This window comes from Pseudorca crassidens, chromosome X (assembly GCF_039906515.1).
Source record: "Pseudorca crassidens isolate mPseCra1 chromosome X, mPseCra1.hap1, whole genome shotgun sequence".
Lineage (NCBI taxonomy): Eukaryota > Metazoa > Chordata > Mammalia > Artiodactyla > Delphinidae > Pseudorca > Pseudorca crassidens.
This window is the reverse complement of record NC_090317.1, coordinates 94,811,060-94,828,219: the sequence shown is the minus strand read 5'-3', so window position 1 is coordinate 94,828,219 and position 17,160 is coordinate 94,811,060. Positions and strand designations below refer to the sequence as shown.

The 17,160-nt window shown below is 43.4% G+C and overlaps 1 protein-coding gene across 1 annotated transcript in view; it reads right to left on the bottom strand.

The window, feature by feature from the left end:
- The window catches only part of MAOB (monoamine oxidase B), a 111,344-nt gene extending 94,742 nt beyond the window's left edge, over nucleotides 1–16,602 (bottom strand). Inside the window, exon 1 of the mRNA XM_067722178.1 lies at nucleotides 16,415–16,602. Coding sequence (XP_067578279.1) covers nucleotides 16,415–16,460 — 46 coding nt within the window. The 5' untranslated portion in view covers nucleotides 16,461–16,602. The remainder of the gene's footprint in view (nucleotides 1–16,414) is intronic.
- Nucleotides 16,603–17,160: the final 558 nt, after the last annotated feature.

Sequence of the window (17,160 nt, the reverse complement as noted above, 5' to 3'; positions counted from 1 at the left end):
GCTTCATGTAAAATTGTACAAATCAATACTGCACATACCACCTTATAGGAAGGATATATTTGTGGAGGGAAAAAACCCCTAATATTGCCTTTCTTATATTTACGGAATTATATGTAACCAAGGTCCTTTAGAAATACCAGGCAGATACTGTATTTTTGTTACTATATTTTGCACGTGTTCTTCACACAGATGCAAAGGTTTTAGTGGCAAGATTGAATAAGCTCTCACTTTACAAATTACTTGTAGCTTGAAAAATGCAGGCATCACTTTTCATTGTCATTGAGGTCTTCATCCATTGTATTTAAAAAATATTGAAAAATAATGCCAAGAATTTATATATAGAATGCATGATTTGAAGAGTGGTTTAAATTCTAATTGCTCATACTTTTAAAAACCCCTATTTTTCTATGAAAAAGTATTCAAATATCTTAACACACACATATATTCATTGGAAATTTACAATTCACTAATGCTTTGAATTTTAGAGATTGGTTTTAAACTTGCTCTCATGCAATCTTTAAACCTATAAATTCCTGTCAAAGGAATTCATCTATGGGAAAGGAAGCCATATTTAAAAAATATCTGTTTACTGAAATACACCTTTTAAAAGAACACAGGAGAAAAAAAATGCTCTCTCATTTCCATCAGCTTCTCATAGTATTCTGTTCACAAATAAAGTCCAGAAATAAAGCAAGCATAAGCCCCAGATGATTTTTCTTTTGCACATAAAATGTTTTTGCCTCGCCTGCCTTGCAGTCAGCTCAACCTCTTTGTACTTTTCCGCATTTCTCAGACCTGTCCACTAGAAGCGCAATATTGTGGACCAGCAGACTGATTTATCTACAGAAAACTCATTTCCCTCTGGACATATTCTTCACGAAATCAGAGAGAAAGGAACAAGGGGAGAAAAGCAGATCACAGGCAGTGTATTTTGGATGTTCTGCCTTTTATCGACTAGGGCGACCCATGTGATTTCCTTTCAGATTGTGGCCGTTCCCGCATGCAACCCGATTTCTGACGACAGAAAAGGCATTTGTGATGTTCTCCGTACCCCTCCTAAGCCCAGAAGTATCACACCATCTATGAGTAAGACTAAAAAAGGTAACAGAGGACACAACACCTGGAAACCCAAACCAAAGTTATCTTAGCATCTATTCTAACTTGGTCCAAGGGTGATCTCTTGAAAGGTACACGGAGGTTTCTTTCGACATTTTTGTGCATGCATCAACAATAAACAGGCACAAGAAATGTAATTTAACGTGATTCCTTGTGTGTGCGCGCCTGTGTTAAACTGGAACTGTCTCCTGATTGTTCATTCCTAGCACCTGGCACGCAGAAGGCCCTCAATGTTTTCTCAATCAAAGGCTAGCAGCAGATGGACAGAAAGATTGGCATGCTGCCAGACAAGATTTCTCAGTAGATAGTAAACAGAAGAGGCTGAATCACAGGATTAAAAACTAGCCCACAATTTCCTTTTACAGACATTTCCATAAGTAATGTGCTTCATCTTTTTCCATCAGAGAACAGAATCCTCAAAGTGTCAATGTCATCATAATACTAACAGTCTAGCTCTATAATCTTTGGTTTGGCGGGGCATGGGAAGGACCGGCTCTCTCTCTCTCCTCTCTCTGTTTTGCCGTGGAATGTGACAATGTGTTGTTCCTATTGGACTTTATGTAATGCTGAATTATATATAGCCCTTGCCTTTTTCCATGCTTTTCCAATCATCTTCAAATAAGTAAGCTCGTAGGGAAAGTCTTTCTTTGTCTCCCTGTTGCTCTGCACTGCCAGACCTTGGGCACCTTGCTTTGGGTCCCCTCCCTATTCTGTGTCCATCAGTCACACACAATCAGCATTTGAGGGGTTATCCTTTCAGTGATGTGCATGCAGTTTGAACAAAGACCTCTGCTTAGAATCTTCAGGACCCAAAGCACAGGATTCCTGCCTTTCTCAATCCAGCAGATGGGCCTTCCCTAAATTTAGACTTAAGTCATCCCTAAACTTGGACTTAATGAATAGCTGTGTCCTCTGCCCAGTTGTAAAACCAAGAGCAGATTACTATTTTTTTTAAAAGGCATTCATTTTTCTGGCCTTTAAATTGTTTGGTGAATCACACAGAGAATACTATCTCTGGACATGGTGATTCAAAATGTTGCAACTCATTTAAATGCTATTAATGGTCATTTCCAAGAAATACAGTCAAAAGGTTACCTGTCCAAACTCTACAGCACCCTCCCTTGCAATCACGATCGTCTATCCTTCTAGTTCACTCGTTCAAATCCATCTCACATCAATGTCCTTTAACCCAAGACCCTCGATCTATGAACCTTTCCACTCAAATCCTACCAACAGCTCCCTCACAGCCTCACTTTCTCTCTTCTCCTTCTGGGATTCCATCATCCATTTCTAGAATCACTTTCAGTATCTACAATTCCCTATAAGAAATCCTACAGGAAGCTGCATGAAATGGTTGTAGTATTAGGGGAAGAACAGAGGTTGACACCAACAGCACCATTTTGCCAATAACCCAGAATCTGAGCTGGATCCAAAATGGTAGCCTGGGAGAGATGGATGGCTCCTGACCTGAATCGTCTTCACAGACTAGGGGTGTCTGCTTCATAATTTATGCCTTGGCTGCACTGCCACAAATTTCTCCAATAAAGAAAGACATCCACATCTGTAGCAAGTCCAGATCAGAGCCTATGAATCTCACCTGTAAATCAGCACACAGAGTGGTGAGAGAAGAATTGAATTCCCCAGAGCTTGTATGGGCCAGTGTAGTGGTCAGCCTCCACCATCCACCCCTGTTCCAGGGACTCTCAGGACACCTAAGAGAGATTATCCAGAACTGATGAGGCTTACCACCCTCCCCGGCCCTGTTAGCATCTTGCATCCTGGAAAGGGCCAAATCCTTTAATGGCCTCCACCTCCAACTGACTGAAGCTTCGTGGTTAGAACATCTTGTGATGTGCAGAACAAAAATGCTGTTCAATTATTGTCTGACTAAATTAGGGTCTGTGGCAAGAAGCTTCTGAACCTGATTTGCATATAGAAGCTTTATCAGGGTTCAACACGGGTAAAAATGTAAGTGAAGCAGGATTGGACAGAAGAAGAAGTTGAACTGAAATGCAGTCACAACATAGGCCTCAGTCAATCCTACAGGGGGCTCCACAGCTGAGATGGCCAGGGGCAAGGCAAGGGGGCCAGGCCTCTATATCCCCACATCTGTTGCAGGAAGTCAGCTCCCCCCAGTCAAGGGCAATTTCCAGAGAGGGACTCAGCTGTGAACAAAGCAGCAGCCAACACTCTCAGCAGATGGGGGAATAACTGTCCTAAAGGGGGCTTGGGCAGCCCACTACAGCATCCACTACATTGCCATTTTAAGGCCAACGGCAAGAAGAACAAACCTGAAATTTCAATGCCATGCGTATATTAGAATGTAGATTTAAATTTCAACCACTTAACGCTATATTTTATGGCAGAATATTTGAATTGGCTAATTATCTCTCTAATAAATCCTATCACCAAGTCTTCCTTTGGGTCCTCTGAGGCCCTGAGGTGAGATGCCATCCTCCTCGCCTCTGTGTCATCAGAACCAGATGAACTTATCTTTCTCAGCACACACCACCCCTCAGAGAATTCACCTGTATGTGGCTGCATGCACCTCCCTCTGCTTGGTGTACCCTTCAAAGATGGAAACATGGATTACCCATCTGCATATTCCCACGCCTAGCCCAATGCTTGGTAAATAAGGCACTTGATAAGGGTTTATTGAATGAATGAATCAATCAACGAATGGGCAAACCTGACTTCTTTTTCTCCCCTGCAGAAACAACAAAATAAGAAAACATGTTTGATGAAATGAGGATAACTCATTTGAGTGTATGCCTTTACGTGTGCTTATCATCAGTACTTAACAAGGGCTGTTTCTCTTTAACTGGCATAGCATAAAAGGGCTATTCTGAAAACAATCAACTGTATCTTATAGGACTCCTAAATAAACCAAAATCTATCATAGGATTTGAATGCAAACTAGAGAGGAAATTAAAATGTAAAACATGAAACAGCTGGTTGATCGGCTTTTACAATAGACTGTGGACCAAGGCTATATTCATGTCTTATCTAGACGGGTAAAAATAATCATAGAAAATGGTTTGCTACAGGACTATCCTTTTTTCTTTTCTGCACTGAAACGCAACAGAATTATCTAATTAATGATCTCAAACTTCTAGAAGCACAGGATAATGGTATTCAAAAAATTATAAAGCGCTATAAAAATATATAAAGACCTAGTAAATCATGGTAGGCATAGAGCATTAATTGCAAAAGTGGTTTGCCTGCATGTCGTAGAGAGCAAGAATTACTTGCCACCACTGAAATTTTACAAGACTAAAGATCATTTACAAAACCTAGCACATACAATTTCATTAAATTACAACACTGAGCTGGTGAAGAATGATGGTTTTCTCTGTGCTGTGTCAGAGAGGGAAAAATACTGGTTTCCTAGTGAAGTAACTAAGAAGCCCATTATTAAAATTCCACCTTAAACTGATGAAACTTTCTTGGAGTGACAATTTTGTAATCATTACTAAATGCCTTAAAAGGATTCCCAACACTTATTTCTAGGAATTTCCTAAAGAAATAATCAGAGTTATGCACAAAGGTTTGGGTATAAGGATATTCATAATAGCTTTGTTTAAAATAGCAGAAATTTGGAAACAACACAAATGTTCAGCAATAGAAGATTGGTAAATAAATATAATCAGATGAAATAATATAAAGTTATCAAGATCGTATAGAAGAAGAGCATTTAAGACATGGTTAAACATTCATAATATGTTATTTATTTAAAAAGAACTACCAGCGAGTGCAGTAAATACAGTAGATGGTTTGCAAAAAGAAAATATAGGTGACAATAGTAACAGTGGCTGTTTTGTGTGTAGGGGGGGAATCAATTATAGATGATTTTCATTTTCTTTCTGTCTCTTTCTGTAACTTACAGATTTTCACAATAAATATATATTATTTCTGCAATTCACCTTATTAAAAAAATGTTCCCACATCTCCAAAAAAATTCCTTAAGCTGTAAATAACCAAGAAGGAATGTGATTTCATCTTTCATTTATATCAGTGGCCTTTCGTCCTAAAAATTTTCGAGGGAACTTTGGTTATTAATTTGATTATTAATTCTTCACTTTACCCTAAGTTATCTGAAAGGGAGCCGTGTTGGATAACAAAACTTTTCCAAAGAGCGTGTTGCTTCAACTGGAAAATAACCCAAAGAAGGGAGATAGAATTAAACATAATTATAAAGAAACAATTTAAGACAGAAACACAACTGGGATCACAGGAATAAAAAGTAGCTCCAATTCCAAAAGATGAGGTCAGGATTCCAAATTCACTATAAAAGAATCATTGGACATGTCTGCAAGGTAAACGAAAAGGGGGGATTATTCAGGCTGGAAGGAGAGCAAATAAAACTAAGGACCTAGAAGGACACCTTCACTGTTGTGGAATTCTGATAAATGTTGATGATGATGATGAGTCCAGAGTGAAAAATGGCCCAGGTAAGGGATGAGATGACATGAGATCAAGAGTGTAAACTTCTGACATGAAGTTGAAATTAACTAGAACATGACATTTAAGATGCCATTAAAAGAAGACTGTGGTAACATAACTAACATTTGAAAGGCCAAAACTACCTGAACTTGCTTTCTGATTTTGCCCTCTCTCTCACAAAACAACAAGTTTCAATGACAGCTTTTATGTTACAAAACAGGATGAACTATTCAGTTTGTGTTTGAGATTGCCCAAGATGTGTGTTTGTCATTTAGTAAGCTGGGTCACAACCCTTAGGAAGAAAACCTCTTTGATCTTATTTTTTAAAAAAAGGAAATTTAAAAATACAGTCAAGTCCTTCCATTTCAATTATAAAACTTCAGGGGGGAAATACTATTTGTTGTGATACTTCTTTTCTGGGCATGTTCTCAGCAAAATAGAAAAAAGGAGAGTGTACCATTGAAATACTTCTTTCCATTCTTGTCTCCCCTCCCTTTCTCCTGCAACCTTCCTTGAGCTTCAGGATAACTCAATCCATTATACACAGCTGATCACCTCTCAACCTATTCCTGAATTACTACCCATCTTTTGGCTGCCCTGGCTCTAGGGTTGCCCTCTTTCACCTATCAGGCACACAACTGCCCATCTTATCTTTATAGTAAAAATGGTCAATGCTTCCTTCTTTCCAACCACAGAAAAACGTAACCAACTCACTTTGCTTTTCCTTGCTTGATACTGCCCTCCTCCTTCTAACTTTATTACCCATTATCTCCCCATCCTACTAGTCTAGACTTGCCTCTTTATTATTCCTCCCATCTTTAAAGCCTCTCTCTTCTTCTCTACCGACCCCAAACCTTAACTGTTCTTCAGGAACTGTTCAAATTCCACTCCTTTAAGGAGAACTTCTCCAACTCCTGGGGTCTTCAGTGATTTCCTCTATCTAACTTAGTTCTTGGGTTCCCCCAGTACAGAACTCAATTATTATTATTATCATTTTGACCACGCCGCGTGGCATGTGGGATCTTAGTTCCCGGACCAGGCATCGAACACGCCCCCCCTGCAGTGGAAGCGCGGAGTCTTAACCACTGAACCGCTGGGGAAGGCCCCAGAACTCAATTATTTATTATTTCTAATCTTTTCTTATTGCCTATATGTGCTGCTCTTGTGTCTCCAATTGCATTTTAAGTTTTCTGAGGGTAGGAACTTGGTTTTCTGTAGTGCCTTTGTTTACTGAGTTAACAGAGGAGACTGAAGATGGACCCATTTTGTGAACTTGAAATCCCAGACCAGGGATTGAACCTGTGCCCCCTGAAGTGGAAGCATGGAGTCCTAACCACTGGACCACCAGGGAATTCCCTAGAGCAAACATTTTTTTAGCTCAGGAGGAATTTACGGGATTTGGATGGTCAAAGTCAGGAAAGAATTTTATACCATTCTCAAGGGAAATAATGACTTTTATTCAGAAACAGTCCTAAAACGCTAAGCCCAACAAATTTGGGGCCTTTGCCAAATGTTAACGCTGCATTTTTCACCTCAGCAAACTTCCAAAGTATTCTGTTATGGGGACAAAAACACTCATTCTGAACAGGGCCTCTCAATTTGGCTCACTTTTTGGACTTACAAGTGCATTTGATCTTATACGTTTCCAGGATCCCCTCAGTTAAGTACTGCCTGCTGACTTTTGTAAAAACAGCAGAGTTAATATTGATTGAGCATTCCAGAAGTTAGCCCCAGGACCATCACTCCACTTAATGAGTGAAAATCTGGAGGCTGTGGAAGTAGGTTACTAACCCAAGCTATATAGTTAGGGACACAGGTAGGATTTGAACCCAAGTCTTAGGCTCCCAGAGTCCTTGCATTTAACTTCTGTGTTACCCTGCTTCCTCCAGGAAATGAAAGGTTAGGTCCATTCTTTCAACAGATTTCTTGTTGTAAGGCTTACCTTCTCTGGGTCCAAAGCCTGAGAAGACCCACGATCCTGATCAAGGGATTCTATCAATTTCTGGGGGCTAGGGTGAGCTGGGTTCTTTGCTAAACACCAGAGATAGGGAGATATATTGTACAAAGTCCCTGATTTTGAGCAGGCTATGATCAAGTGAGGGTTCACAGATGCTTAAACAGGTAATTTACATTAAACATGGTAAATGATATCTGGAGAAATACTTGACACGGGAACATTATACTGACTTTACCATGTCCATAGAACATGAAAAGGCTACTGAGGCCCAAAATATTAGAGAAATAAGTTAGAAGCTAAATTATCTCTTCAAGTTCATAGGATAAATTTGAGTCAGAGGCCACCTGCGTATTTACTGTCAAAAATGCAGAAATCATCAAAACAGCTGATTTTCTTTCTCTTTTTTTTGCCCTATCAGTTGCATTTAAAAGCAGATTTTTAAATGGCTCTGAAGAACCTAGGGGCAGGACAGGAATAATGATGCAGATGTAGAGAATGGACTTGAGGACACGGGGAAGGGGAAGGGCAAGCTGGGACAAAGTGAGAGAGTGGCATGGACATATATACACTACCAAATGTAAAATAGATAGCTAGTGGGAAGCAGCTGCATGGCACAGGGAGATCAGCTCGCTGCTTTGTGACCACCTAGAGGGGTGGGATAGGGAGGGTGGGAGGGAGACGCAAGAGGGAAGAGATATGGGGATATATATATATATATGTATAACTGATTCATTTTGTTATACAGCAGAAACTAACACACCTCTGTAAAACGATTATACTCCAATAAAGATGTTAAAAAAAAGCAGATTTCTTTTTCAGTGATAATCCATATATCTGTGTATATTCTTTCTTTCTTTTTTCTTGTAACCATTTTTTAAATTTTTAATTTTTTATTTATTTTCGTCTGCATTGGGTCTTTGTTGCTGCACACGGGCTTTCTCTAGTTGTGGTGAGTGGGGGCTCCTCTTCGCTGCGGTGCACGGGCTTCTTATTGTGGTGGCTTCTCTTGTTGAGGAGCACGGGCTCTAGGCACGTGGGCTCAGTAGTTGTGGCTCGCAGGCTCCAGAGCGCAAGCTCAGTAGTTGTGGCGCACGGGCTTAGTTGCTCCGCGGCATGTGGGATATTCCCGGACCAAGGATCAAACCTATGTCCCCTGCATTGGCAGGCGGATTCTTAACCACTGTGCCACCAGGGAAGCCCTCTCTTAACCATTTTTTAATTGAAGCCTAGTTAATATACAATGTTATGTTAGTTTCAGGTGTACAGCAAAGTGATTCAGATATATATATATGTATATATATACACATATATATATTCTTTTTCAGATTCTTTTGCATTATAGGTTATTATAAGATATTGAATATAGTTCCCTGTGCTATACAGCAGGTCTTTGTTGGTTATCTATTTTATATATAGTAGTGTGTATATGTTAATCCCAAACTACTAATTTATCTCTTCCCCACCGCTAACCCCTTTGGTAACCATAAGTTGTTTTCTATGTCTGTGAGTCTATTTCTGTTTTGTAAATAAGTTCATTTGTATCATTTTTTAGATTCCACATATAAGTGATATCATATGATATTTGTCTGTCTGACTTCACTTAGTATGATAATCTCTAGGTCCATCCACGTTGCTGTAAATGGCATTTTCATTCTTTTTTATGGCTGAATAAGATATATATATATATATATATATATATATATATATATATATATATATCACACCTTTATCCATTCATCTGTTGATGGACACTTAGGTTGCTTCCATGTCTCGGCTATTGTAAATAGTGCTGCTATGAACATTGGGGTGCATGGATCTTTTCGAATTAGCGTTTTCTCTGGATATACGCCCAGGAGTGGGATTGCTGGATCACATGGTAACTCTGTTTTTAGTTTTTTAAGGAACCTCCATACTGTTCTCCATAGTGGCTGTACCAATTTACATTCCTATCAACAGTGTCTCCATACCCTCTCCAGCATTAATTGTCTGTAGACTCTTTAATGATGGACATTCTAACTGGTGTGAGGTCAACTACTCATTGTAGTTTTGATTTGCATTTCTCTAATAATCAGCGGTATTGAGCATCTTTTCATGTGCCTGTTGGCCATCTGTATGTCTTCTCTGGAGAAATGTCTATTTAGGTCTTCTGCCCATTTTTGGATTGGGTTGTTTGTTTTTTTAATATTAAGCTGTATGAGCTGTTAAACCAGCTGACTTTCAAACTTTGATGCCATACATATCAGTTGTATTACTCAGTGTGTATGTCTTTTCTATTGTTCCAGCGTGAACAAATTGTATCAAAACAAATTCTAAGTTATTGTTACAGAGGAAATGGCTGCTCTGATGATGGGCAAAGGTTAAGAGGCTGGAACTAACTGCTCCTGCAGTGACATTTTCTCTGGGAGCAGAAGAAATCAGCAGTGGTAGAGCATAGAGGTTAAGAGCATGGCGTTAATTGTGATTTCACCACTAACCAGCTGTGCCACCTTAAGCAAAGTTGGTAACCTTTCCATGCCTTAGTTTTCTCATCTAGAAAGTAGGGATAATACTTCAAAAAGCAGTTTAAAGGGTTAAAAGAGAAAATGCATGTGAAGTGCTTGGAATGGGGCTTGGCATCTGGCAAGCACACCGTAGACCTTGGCTATTATTCTTAATCAGGCTGACAACATGGCCACTAACCACTAATGGATCTGAAATGGCAGTGTGCCAGTCGACTCCACTGTCAAACCTTGGGTTGAGGGGATGGCTAGTGGCTGTGCATGTACACACCCTAACACACACACACACACACACACACTCATGGAATATTATCTTGTCACAGGGATGCTGCTTCGCAGCCCTACTTTCTTGGCTTGTATGTGATTTACGAACTCAGACGATATACGAAAGTCAGCAGCTAAACTGAAAGAAAAATCTTAAACTCCAATTATTTTTAATATATATTTAAGAGATAAACATGTCAGAAATTCTAAACACAGAACACATTTCTACGCGAAGATTTCGAATTCATTTGGTGCTCAGCAGATGTTAATACTAGGATCACCTCACTGTTACTCAATTTAGCATATAGACAACACGCAAAATGCTGGTTCTTTTATTATTATTAAATAATTAATATTATTAAAGACATAAATAATAGTCCCATTTACTATTGCTTATAATTAAGACAGGAGTCGGGTGGCTGAAAATGAGGACCAGGACAGAATCGGAATAACAGCCAGGCTGGGGTAGTGATGAGATACAGATCTAGTGCTTTTAAAATGTCTTCTGAAGAGGAACACAGTGGGTTTAGTGGCTCTGAAGCCCAAGGTAAGCCTGAGCTCTTCAGGCTCCGCACCAGAGGGAATGAAGGGATGGGGGTGGGGCAGGATGAGGCCGGAACCATGCCCGCGTATATACCTTGCATCCTGTTGCCACCTTATAAATGCCTCACAGCAAGAAAAATGACTGGTTAGTAAAGAGGGAGATGTGATTACACAGAGGTGCCTGCCTCTGCTCCCACAGATTAAAAAACCCTAGGAGCTAAAAAAGATGTCTTTTTCAAAAGGTACAAGCTGACACCATAATGACCGCTGTGTACAGTCCTTCATGTGCATTCTTTCTAATCCTAGCAACAACCTCTCTGCCGATAAAGGCATTAGGAGTCTCATTTTAAAGATAAGGCAGCTGGGGGCTTCCCTCATGGTGCACTGGTTAAGAATCCGCCTGCCAATGCAGGGGACACAGGTTCGAGCCCTGGTCCGGGAAGATCCCACATGCCGTGGAGCAACTAAGCCCGTGTGCCACAACTACTGAGCCTGTGCTCTAGAGCCCACGAGCCACAACTACTGAGCCCGTGTGCCGCAACTACTGAAGCCTGTGCACCTAGAGCCCATGCTCCGAAACAAGAGAAGCCACCGAGATGAGAAGCCCACGCACCACAACGAAGAGTAGCCCCTGCTCGCCGCAACTAGAGAAAGCCCGCCCACAACAACAAAGACCCAACGCAGCCAAAAATAAATAAATAAATAAACACAATAAATTAAAAAAAATAAAGATAAGGCAGCTGAAGAGCAGAGAGGTGAGGGAAATTTTAAGGTGACACAATAGGTAAGTGTAGGAAGTGGGATTCATAACAAGTCTGTTTGATGTCTGATGTATGCTGCTTAAACATTGCCATACTGCTTCTCTATATCCTGTCCTTGACCAGGATATACAAATTTCCAAGCACTTCTACCCGATTACTATTTTTTAGAACATTCAGGTGGGTCATAGGAGTCCAGGGAAGTTCTCCATCTTTCTTCATCAAAGGTGAGGTGGGGCTTTTGCCACTAACATACAGGCCACGTCTGCCTATTGCGTCCCTCAACTCATGATCCTTCGTGAGCCCTCTCTGACGCCCCCGCCCAGGCCACTCCTGCCAACCAGCAACAAGCTGGCCCTCCTGGCCGCGCAGATCACCTCCCAAGTGTTGGTTACCACTTGGAAAGCTGGCTCTGATTCCTCCAGACTCTTAGCCAAGTGCCTGCCACCCTCACATGACCAGATCTCCTCTCTCAAGCCTGGGGGGAAAAAAAAGTTCTCCTTTCTGCTTCAAGTTTCCCTTTTTAGCTTTTATTTTGAGGCTTGAGCAAGAGTCATTCCAGAATTGCAAAAGATAGTTTCCATGGTTCTACCAAACCAAACTTTAAAACCAAGACTCGGAACAGAAACCACATGCTGCTGTCCAGCCCCATGGGGGAAATGCCATTTACTCTGCCAAGTCTCCAGAGATGAGCTGCTCCTCCGGCGAAAGAGATTTCAGGAGGCGTGCACTTGTATACCACACACATTTCCAAAAACAAAAAGCTGTTCTATAGTTGCCTTGGAATTTTTCAAACACTAAAAAAGAAAGTTACATATTAACCAGCTGTACCCCCAGTACACCTGTTTATCCCAAAGGGAGTGATTAAAATTTGCTGACAGCTTTGCAAACTATCAGAGAATGACCAGAATGACCAGAATGTCCCAAGTTTAATAATTAACAAAGTTAAAAAAACAGAGTCTAATTCAGACTCTTTTATTTTTTTTAATTTTTATTTATTTATTTTTTTGCGGTACGCGGGCCTCTCACCGTTGTGGCCTCTCCCGTTGCGGAGCACAGGCTCCGGATGTGCAGCCTCAGCGGCCATGGCTCACGGGCCAAGCCCCTCCGCAGCACGTGGGATCTTCCCGGACCGGGGCACAAACCCGTGTCCCCTGCATCGGCAGGCGGACTCTCAACCACTGTGCCACCAGAGAAGCCCCTAATTCAGACTCTTTTAAACCACTGTGTCAGTCACCGACTAATCCCCAAATTCTGATTTTACCACTTTTCCCATTCTCAATATGATTTGGCAGGACATGCAAAAGGATTGGTAGTGAATGGATGTGAATATCAGATCCAATCAACTGCTGCTTTGTTGGTGTAAAGTTAAAGTTCATTAATTCAACTCATTTTGAGTGCTAACTGGGCCAGGCAGAGCTCTGGAGCTGGGGTTAGAGGTTCTCAGGGAGAAAAAGAAACACCTCCCCGGGCTCCAGAGGCTTACAGCCTAGTGGAGAAAGATATTGAACAAGAAATGACATTAATATATGAACAATGAAAAACTCATGGAAAAGAACAAGATGGCAGAGGAAAATTAAACAAAGGCATCTAATCCCATTTAGAGGGATTTGGGAAGGCTGCCCCGGGGAAATGACATCTGAGCTAAGATCTGAGGTTAACTAAGTGTTTTTCAGTTTCTCAGTTTCCTATCTCTCTCATCAAACTATAAAGAATGACTGTAGGGCTTCCCTGGTGGCTCAGTGGTTAAGAATCCACCTGCCAATGCAGGGGACAAGGGTTCAATCCCTGGTCCAAGGAGATCCCACATGTTGCGGAGTAACTAAGCCTGTGCGCCACGACTACTGAGGCCGCGTGCCACAACTACTGAAGCCCGTGTGCCTAGAGCCTGTGCTCCACAACAAGAGAAGCCACTGCAATGAGAAGCCCGCGCACTGCAACAAAGAGTAGCCCAGCTCCCTGCAACTAGGGAAAGCCTGCGCGCAGCAATGAAGACCCAACGCAGCCAAAAATAAATAAATAAATAAATTAGTTTTTAAAAAAGATTATTATTATAAAAGAAAAAAGAATGACTGCAATATCTTCCTCCCAGTGGAGGAGGGAAGCACGCCCTTGTCCAGTTCTGTCCCAGGCATCCTCTCTTCTCTTTCTGCTCTTGGTTTGGGTCATTTCATGGACTTAAGTGGCTTCAACTAAAATGTCTCTGTCACACAACTCTGTCAGCCCAACTTGTTCCTTGCACTTCCAGCTGCTAGACATCTCTCCCTGGGAATTCACCCAGCACCTCCAACTCTAGATGTCGCATCTTTCCCCCAAGTCTGCTCTTCTTTTTGCATCACCATATTCCTGTCACTTGACACATGCCACTCTGTGAATGAAAAATCATCAGTGGCTGTTCACTGACCTCAGAAGGAACTAAATCTTTGTGGGATGACATACAAGGCTCCCAACCCACCTTCGTAGCCTGGTCTCTCACAAGTCCCCCCAACACTCCACACTGAAGTTCTTATGTTTCCTAAGCATGAGAACATCTCACATATTTGTGATTTTATATAAGCTGCTCTTTAGCTTCAAATACTTTCTTCATCTAGTCTCCTGGTGAATTCCTATCCATTCCTTAAGATCGACTTCAAGTGTCACCTCCTCTGTGAAGTCTGCCCAGATATTCTCAGGCAGAGTTGGACACGCACTTTGCCTAGAACTTCCTGCTACTAAGGCATCTATCATAGGTCATTAGTTTTACTTGTTCATGACTCTGCCTTCTGCCTCAGCGTGTGACTACCCCAGGGGCAATGGCTCTGCCTAATTCACCTTTCATTCCCTTTGGGATAAGATGTGGGACAGGAAGCAAATGTTCCTTGAATGAATGGATAATGAATTAATGAGTGGACCCCTCTTGTGACACCTGCCGCTTTCTACCTTGTATTGTCTTTGCCTGGATACCTCACCTCCCTTCCTGAATGGACAAATCTTCCAGGACGAGAACAATGTGACCCATTTTTGCATCCTCTACCGCAGCTGGCCCTAATGCCTACTGTTTGAATAAATGAGCAAAACTCTTGCAAGACCTTGTGTCATACATATGTCAGACTTTGCAAAGCCATTTTCACACACATTGCTTCACTCACCTTTCACAAGAACCTTGTAACCTAGCTATGACTAGTTGGTGTTATCCTCATGTAGAACAATGCCGATTCTATGTAAGGTTCTTGAGAAAAGGCAGATCTACTCACCAGTCCCTTGTTTGGAGAGTTTGGGGGTCAGAGTAGAGATTCATCACTGTTGGAAAAAATAGCTAAAACCTTATCTATCTTTCCTATACGAGTCTAACATGAATAATTTGAGTGAGCTTGAAGGTTTGGAGTATGAATCAGAAAGGCCAAAATAAGAGGGAAAACAGAAGAATCTGAACCCGTTAGACATAGTTTGGGCAAGAAAAGGACTTTGGGGACCTAGAAAGAGAGGCTTCAGCTTCCCTAAGATGGGGCGCTGTGCAAGGCAGCGTGGAGGCGCACCTAGCGATATTTTCTAAAACACCTAGGTAGATATGATTTTGAGTCCAAGTTCTTCTAGGAGAGAAGATGTCAAAAATACTGAAAGACAATGGCATCTATATAGCCTTAGCCTACCGCAGCATGCTGTTGTGCTTATGTACCTGTGTACCTGCAGCTCCGGCCACAGAGCCTGGCATGGGTGAGCTCAGGAGGAACCGGGCAGACAGAAGTGGTAACCCCTGAGATCTGACTCAAAGGTGAGGTAGGCTGGAGTGGAAGAGCAGCACCCAACGTCCAACACCTTGGTTTCTTCACCTGGCACAAGGGAGTCAGAGCACCTCTGCCCTGCCCGCCCCACAGGGAACAAGGTGGAGCCCCGCTCCTGAGATCTGGTTAGGGCACATTTTAGCCAACACATTCACGGGTTGCGGAGGTGTCCTAATTACGGCTCAAGCACCAGGAGGTCCTGCGGGTTCGGTCAAAGCATCGCCAGGGGTCTGTTAGCCAGGCTGTTTTGGAAGCATTGCTTAGTTCCACTGACTCCATCCCATAGGATCAGCCTGACCCTCCTGAGAGGGTGGGTTCCCCCACTGACCCCATCCCTCTTCTGGCTTCTGTTTTTTTGGGGGCCCTGCTGTGTGCACGGCCCCTCTCCCTGCTTCTCCCCCCGTGTCTAAGAGGGTAGTTTCTGTCCCCATCCCTGTTGGGCTTCTTGGCCACCGCCACTGAGTGGGGGGAGGAGGGAATGAGAGGAGAAGAGGCACTTGACAAGAAGGCCCTGCAGCCCCAGGCAGACACATGGCAATCGTGGAACCACAAAGAATCAGGGTGAGGAGGGTCGTTGGTAATCGACTGCCCCAGGGTCCAATCCTTTCTGAACTGGGAGCTGTTCAAGGTCGTTTTCCTGGTTCCAGAATAACAACACGCAGTGGTGCGCGCCTGCTCCACGTAAGGATGTAGAGTGCCCAGGTCAGGCTGCAACAAAGTGACTGACCTTTATGCCACCCCCTAGTAAGGCTCTGTCCCCTGCCCATTTTCTTCCCCCGCGATTTGAAAATTCCAGCTAGCTCAGGCTTGGCAGCTGTCCGGGGGAAAGTTCAAAGTCCAGCCCCAGACCTTCAACACATTTCCAGCCCTCGGCTTCTGTCCAGGGGCGCACCAAATCCTTCCCCCGAGGGAGGATTCCGTGTGCGCGCTCGGGACCCTCTAGATCCCCTCGGGCGCACGGAGGGTCTAGGGGCTCCTGGCGGCACCCCGCCCCACTGCCGCCCTGCGTGCCTCCCTGGGCGGCCACTTGTCGGAGCCCGGGAGGAGGAAGGAGGGCGCGCAGCCGCCACTGACCTGAGATGCCGCCCCCCACCACGACCACGTCGCATTTGCTGCTCATGTTGCTCGTCCCTCTCCGGGCCACCTCGGTGCCAGCTGCTCCGGTGTCTGGATCGCGGCCCCCGCCCGCTGCGCTGCCCCCGCGCACCAGCGCCTCAGCCGAGCGGCTATATTGCCGGCCGAGGGCGTCGGGTCGCGGAGCCCCGCCCGCCCGCCTACGCGCCGGCCTGGTTGGAGCGCACCGCCCCCGACCCCGCCCGGAGCTCCGCCGCTCAAACCTGGGGAGGGCGGACGCCGGAGCAGAGAGGTCACTTAGGGCCTCCAAGAGTCCATGCCCGGAACCACCACCCTTTGGCCTTCTGCGCTGCACGGTATTTTCCCATCAGCATCCCTGGTGCGCTGTTCAGCTTGGGGGCTGGGAGGATGGCAGATTGGGTGTCTTCCTCCAGCACCCCAGTGACTCCCTGGAAAGGAGCAGTAGAGGGAATAGCAAACAGTAAATGAGGGCTTTTCTGGTACCAGGCACCGTACTAAGCATTTTACATGCGTAATTCCCAGTTAAACCTTACAACAGCCCATTTTACAGATGAGGTAAGTGAGATAAAGTAGTTAGCGAGGGGCAAAGGCAAGATTAAAAGCCAGAAATAATGCTTTTCTAAAAAGCCAGGAAGATTCCAAGACCCACCTTGATCTACCACACAGTATTGCCATTACCTTGGCATATACTTGAGTGGGATTGCCAACCCCTCTCACCTGCTTCC